Here is a 6,471-nt window from a genome sequence, read left to right as displayed (position 1 = left end):
GTAGATTACTTGATTTTCTTAACAAACATAATATCCTCAGAAAAAACCAAATAGGCTTTCTTCCAAAACACCGCACCGCCGACCATATCTATACCCTTCACACCCTCATTGAAAAACATATACACCAAACAAAAAATGGGAAAATATTCGCCTGTTTCATCGACTTCAAGAAAGCCTTTGACTCTATATGGCACGAAGGGCTCTATTATAAACTTCTTCAATGTGGAATAGGGGGCAAAGTCTATGACCTTATTAAATCAATGTATCTGAAAAACAAATGCGGGGTCAAAATTGGAGACAAACGCACCGATTTCTTCACCCAGAGAAGAGGCGTCCGGCAGGGCTGCAATTTGAGCCCGACCCTGTTCAACATATACATAAATGAATTAGCAGACATGCTGGAGCAAAGCGAGTCACCAGGTCTCCGTCTCCTGGATGGAGAAGTGAAATCCCTGTTCTATGCGGACGACCTGGTTCTGCTGTCTCCCACAGAACAGGGATTACAGCAACAACTAGACCTACTCGACAAATACTGCCAAAATTGGGCTCTAACAGTAAATCTAAAGAAAACCAACATCATGATTTTTCAAAAAAGGCCCAGATGTCAGGAAAACAAATACCAGTTTACCCTCAGTGATATCACTATAGGACACACTATGAGCTACACCTACCTTGGTCTAACTATTACAGCATCAGGGAGCTTCAGCATAGCAGTGAATGCACTAAAAGAAAAAGCCCGAAGAGCCCTATATGCAATAAAAAGAAAATTCTACAACATCCAAATCCCAATCAAAATCTGGCTCAAAATATTTGACAGCATAATCCTGCCCATTGCACTGTACGGTAGTGAAGTATGGGGCCCGCTAAATCACCAAAGCTACACTAAATGGGAAAAACATACAATAGAAGCCCTACATGCAGAATTCTGCCGAAGCATCCTTCGCACCCAAAGAAAAACGCCAACAAATGCATGCAGAGCCGAACTAGGCAGATACCCACTGATAATAAACATCCAAAAACGAGCACTAAACTTCCTAAATCACCTCAAATCTAGCTCCCCAGACACCCTTCATTTCAAAGCCTTTCAGACCCAAGAGCTAAACCCAGAAAAGAGTCCCCTGAGTCAGCTGCTACGGGAAACTAAGTACTCAGCCGGACCCTGACCAGCCCCAGACCAACACAGCCGTCCAAACACCAATCCGAGTGAACCAAATCATTAAAAAATGCAAAGAAACCTACCTGGAACATTGGAACAAAATAACCGAAAGCCAAAGCAGATTAGAATGTTACCGGGCCCTAAAAAGAGAATATAAACTGGCAGACTACCTCACGACCATCAAGACACAAGACCAAACAGAGACAGACCCTCACCAGGTACAGACTAAGCGACCACCAACTGGAAATTGAAAAAGGCAGATACAAGAAATCCTGGCAGCCTAGAGAGAATAGAATATGCGATCAATGTCTGGCTGGCGAGGTTTGAAACAGAAATGCATTTCCTCCTAAAATGCGAAAAATTCAACACATCAAGAAACATATTATTCAACAAGCTAAGCCAAACAACCCCAGATTTCAAGGAATTGGATGATCTGTCAAAATTGAGATTAGTCCTAGGAGAAGGAGACAGACCATACCTTGGGGCCAAATATGTAACAACATGTCACAACCTGAGGACTGTTTAAAATTAAGACTGTTTAAAATTAATATTGAACGTACCAAATGAAGTACAAAGACTGTTTAAAATTAATATTGTTTAAAAGTAATATTGTATGTACCCAACAAATGTCAAATCGATTGACACCTACAGAATGTTGGAAAACTGTACCTTTTTGCTATGTAAGCTTTGGCAATATGGTTCTCTGTAAACTTTCATGCCAATAAAGCATTTTAATTGGAATTGGAATTGGAATTGGGAAGGAGAGAGAGAGAGAGAGAGGGAAGGAGAGAGAGAGAGAGAGAGGGAAGGAGAGAGAGAGAGAGAGAGGGAAGGAAGAGAGAGAGAGAGAGGAAGGAGAGAGAGAGAGAGAGAGAGGAAGGAGAGAGAGAGGGAAGGAGAGAGAGAGAGAGAGGGAAGGAGAGAGAGAGAGAGAGGGAAGGAGAGAGAGAGAGAGAGGGAAGGAGAGAGAGAGAGAGAGGGAAGGAGAGAGAGAGAGAGAGGGAAGGAGAGAGAGAGAGAGAGGGAAGGAGAGAGAGAGAAGGAGAGAGAGAGAGGGAAGGAGTCCCCGTGCGCGGCGTAGCGCCTGAGGCCCGGCCCGAGTCACCCCAGCTGAGTTCGCGCTGCGGCACGCCGCCCCTGAGGGCGGTGTAGCGCCTGAGGGCCGGCCTGAGTCACCCGAGCTGAGCTGCCGCTCCGGCCCGCCGCCCAGCGTCAACAACAAACGCCGTCCTCACCTGTCACGATTATCCGCAGCTTGCTTTTCGCTGGGCGGGGAGGAAGGAGGGAATGGCGCCTGATGGCCGCGAGGGTGTACTCCCGCTTCGGGAAGGAGAGAGAGAGAGAGAAATTCCTGAATTAGTACTAATGAATGAACAATTTCCTCACCTCCATTACCATTTTTTTATCTTCAGGCCCGGCCTGTCTTTAATGGCCGCCACTCACCTCACTCACGGCAGTTTGAAGGATTAGGCCCCGCCCACACATGCCATGAAACGCCCCCTGTGACGCAGCGCGCTCCCCCCCCCCCGTAGGATTGGTCAACCTTCACGTCACTCAATGCTAATGAGCGGATTCCCCCGTATGATTGGCCAACCGCTAATGAGCGGATTTTTGTACGTTTTTTTATATACTGTCAGAACAAGTTTTGTCTTACCAAAAAAGTAAATACGCCTATGACACTCCCCTAATCATAAGCTTTCTTTTGATATAACATATGTGTAGGTACGCTCTATAACGTTTGAGTGATGCCCGGACATACACACAGACAGACAGACACCACGATCCTTTTATATGTATAGATAATTTTCTTTGAAGTGCATGATTTTCTATGAATTTGAGTAGAGGATGGATTTAAACATTTCTGTTCTTTAATGGTTTCATTTATCTTTCATCAGGCTGGCCTCCTCATCGCACTCTTCGTGGCCATCGAAGCAAAGTGACCTGCCTGTTGTACCCACACCAGGTCTTGCCACGGTATGATCAGCGCTACTTGGTATCAGGCGGAGTAGATTTCTCTGTAATCATCTGGGATATCAATTCGGGGGAAATGAAGCATATCTTTTGCATCCATGGTGGAGAGATCACCCAACTGGTAGTTCCACCTGAAAATTGCAGCGTAAGTTCATTATAGAGTCATAAGAGTCATAGAATCATAACGGCACAGAAGGAGGCCATTCGGCTCATGGAGTCCGTGCCAGCTTATAAAAGTATTAGAAATCAGTTTTTGAAGTATTTAATCTTTGTACTTAAATATTACCTCTAGCGTCATCCCACTTGTTCTTTCAGAATCACCATTTTTATGTTGTAATACAAATTTTAGTGCTCAAAACATATGTTACTTTCTTTCCTGTAGATTTAACCTAGTTAGAGGTCAGACGCTGTGGACGAATTAAAAAATTTTGAAGGACAATTTGTGGAAATATTCTCCTAAAATTTTGAATTTTGACCTAAGTAAGCCAGTTTCATATCCAGCCTAGTTTCTTTTGGATAGTAAAAATTTATAGTGATTAACTGGGCTGACTCCGCTCCCCTTCGGAATGATGAACTTTCAGATCATACAACCGACTAGAATTTAGTACTGCATTTAGTTCTTGTTAGATCAGAAATATTTTTACAAAATCTCTTTTCCCTTATCAAGAATTCACAGCAGTAGACTTGTGGAATAAATGACCAAGGAAGACCATTGAAGTGGACAGTATAATTGGATTAGAGAGTCAGTTGGTGTGTTTCTGGAGAGAGAAGGGAATAAATGGTGAGCATGTGGCTCAATGTAGTTGAGAAATATCAAAAGGAATAACTGCAGTGAATGCGAATGGAAAATATTTTGATTTTCAACCAAGTAAAAAGCACTTAATACAAATTCAGAAGGGGAAGATCATGTTTGACCTTTTGAGGAAGTGACATCGACTTTTCCTGCAGTGTGGTGTATCCCGATTTCCAAAAAGATTTTGAAAAATGAAAAGCTACTAGTTAAGCTTAAAAATTTAGGAATTCAGAATGGATGAGGAATTAAGCTGAACTGGTGGGAAGCAGCAGGCAATTGTGAAGTGAAGCGTAGGTCCCTTGCAGTCAGAATCAGGGGAATTTATAATGGGAAACAAAGAAATGGCAGACCAACTAAATTCATACTTTGGTTCTGTCTTCACAAAGGAGGACACAAATAACCTCCCAGAGATGCTGGGGAACATAGGGTCTGATGAAAGGGTGGAACTGAAAGAAATCAGTATTTGTAGGGAAATGGTGTTAGGAAAATTGATGGGACTGAAGGCCGATAAATCCCCAGGGCCTGATAATCTACATCCCAGGGTACTTAAGGAAGTGGCCCTAGAAATAGTAGATGCATTGCTGGTCATCTTCCAGAACTCGATAGACTCTGGAACAGTACCCATGGATTGGAGGGTAGCTAATGTTACCCCACTATTCAAAAAAGGTGGTAGAGAAAAAGCAGGGAATTATAGACTGGTAAGCCTGACATCGGTAGTGGGGAAAATGCTAGAGTCTATTATAAAAGATGTAATAGGAGAGCACTTGGAAAGCAGTGACAGGATCGGACAAAGTCAACAAAAGGTAAATCATGCTTGACTAATCTACTGGAATTTTTTAAGGATGTAACTGGTAAAATAGATAAAGGAGAACCAGTGGATGTGGCGTATTTGGACTTTCAGAAGGCTTTCGATAAGGTCCCACACAAGAGATTAGCGTGCAAAATTAAGGCACATGGGATTGGGGGCAAGGTATTGACTTGGATAGAGAACTGGTTGGTGGACAGAAAGCAAAGAGTTGGAATAAACGGGTCGTTTTCCGAGTGGCAGGCAGTGACTAGTGGGGTACCGCAAGGATCGGTCCTAGGACCCCAGCTGTTCACAATATATATTAATGATCTGGACGAGGGAATTGGATGTAATATCTCCAAATTTGCAGACGACGCAAAGCTGGGTGGGAGGGTAAGCTGTGAGGAGGATGTAGTGAAACTCCAGAACGATTTGGACAGGTTGGGTGATTGGGCAGAAAAATGGCAAATGCACTATAATGTGGATGAATGTGAAATTATCCACTTTGGTGGCAAAAACAGGAAGGCAGATTATTATTTGAATGGCAATAGATTGGGAGAAGGGGAAGTGCAAAGAGACCTGGGTGTTCTTGTGCACCAGTCGCTGAAGGTAAGCAGGCAGGTGCAGCAGGCGGTAAAGAAGGCAAATGGTATGTTGGCCTTCGTAGCAAGAGGGTTCGAGTACAAGAACAAGGATGTCTTGCTACAGTTGTACAGGGCCTTGGTGAGACCGCACCTTGAGTACTGTGTGCAGTTTTGGTCGCCTTACCTGAGGAAGGACGTTCTTGCCATGGAAGGAGTGCAGCGAAGATTCACCAGGCTGATACCTGGGATGGCCGGAATGACGTATGAGGAGAGATTGTGTCGATTGGGCTTATACTCACTGGAGTTTAGAAGATTGAGAGGGGATCTCATCGAAACCTATAAAATTCTGTCAGGCCTGGACAGACTAGATGCAGGAAGGATGTTTCTGATGGCCGGGGAGTCCAGAACCAGGGGTCATAGTCTAAGGATAAGGGGTAAACCATTTAGGACCGAAATGAGGAGGAATTTCTTCACCCAGAGAGTGGTGAACCTGTGGAATTCTCTGCCACAGAGGGTGGTGGAGGCCAATTCATTAAATATATTCAAGAAAGAGTTGGATATATTTCTTAAGGCTAAAGGGATCAAGGGATATGGGGAGAAGGCAGGGACCGGGTACTGAATTTGGATGATCAGCCATGATCTCATTGAATGGCGGAGCAGGCTCGAAGGGCCGAATGGCCTACTCCTGCTCCTATCTTCTATGTTTCTATGAATTATTGTTGTGGTTTAGAAGGGAAGTGCTGACTGGAGTGCCTCAAAAAACGTGTTTTGGGAGGACTATTGTTTCTAATCATAGACATTTACTGCACAGAAGGAAGCCATTCGTCCCATTGTGTATGTGCCGGCCAAAAAAGAGCTATCCAACCTGATCCCACTTTCCAGCTCTTGGTCCAGTAGCCTTATACGTTGCACCATTTCAAGTGCATATCCAAGTACTTTTTAAATGTGATTAGGGTTTCTGCCTCTTCCACCCTTTCAGGCAGTGAGTTCCAGACCCCCACCATCTTCTGGGTGAAAACATTTCTCCTCAACTCCCCTCTAATCCTTCTACCAATTACTTTAAATCTATGTCCCTTGGTTATTGAATTTACCTTAATTTAGAAGTGTAAACTGGTCATGTGCACAGATGATGCCAAATTAGGCAGAGCAGTTGAATCTGAGGCAGCAGCCTGGAAACTAC

General features: G+C 43.9%; 1 protein-coding gene across 7 annotated transcripts in view; it reads left to right on the top strand.

The window, feature by feature from the left end:
* Positions 1 to 6,471, top strand: part of wdr7 (WD repeat domain 7) — an 836,682-nt gene that overhangs the window by 142,403 nt on the left and 687,808 nt on the right. For all 7 annotated transcript variants that reach the window (XR_015074758.1, XM_085974490.1, XM_085974481.1 and 4 more), the window contains one exon: positions 3,052 to 3,272. Coding sequence is in view for 6 of the 7 variants with exons in the window: in XM_085974490.1 (XP_085830616.1) it covers positions 3,052 to 3,272 (221 nt within the window). In the remaining variant the exon portion in view is untranslated. The remainder of the gene's footprint in view (positions 1 to 3,051; positions 3,273 to 6,471) is intronic.

This window comes from Somniosus microcephalus, chromosome 2 (genome assembly GCF_052327205.1).
Source record: "Somniosus microcephalus isolate GS21.2 chromosome 2, FLI_Smic_1.0, whole genome shotgun sequence".
Lineage (NCBI taxonomy): Eukaryota > Metazoa > Chordata > Chondrichthyes > Squaliformes > Somniosidae > Somniosus > Somniosus microcephalus.
Note: the sequence above shows the minus strand (reverse complement) of the source record. Positions and strands in the feature narration are given on the sequence as shown.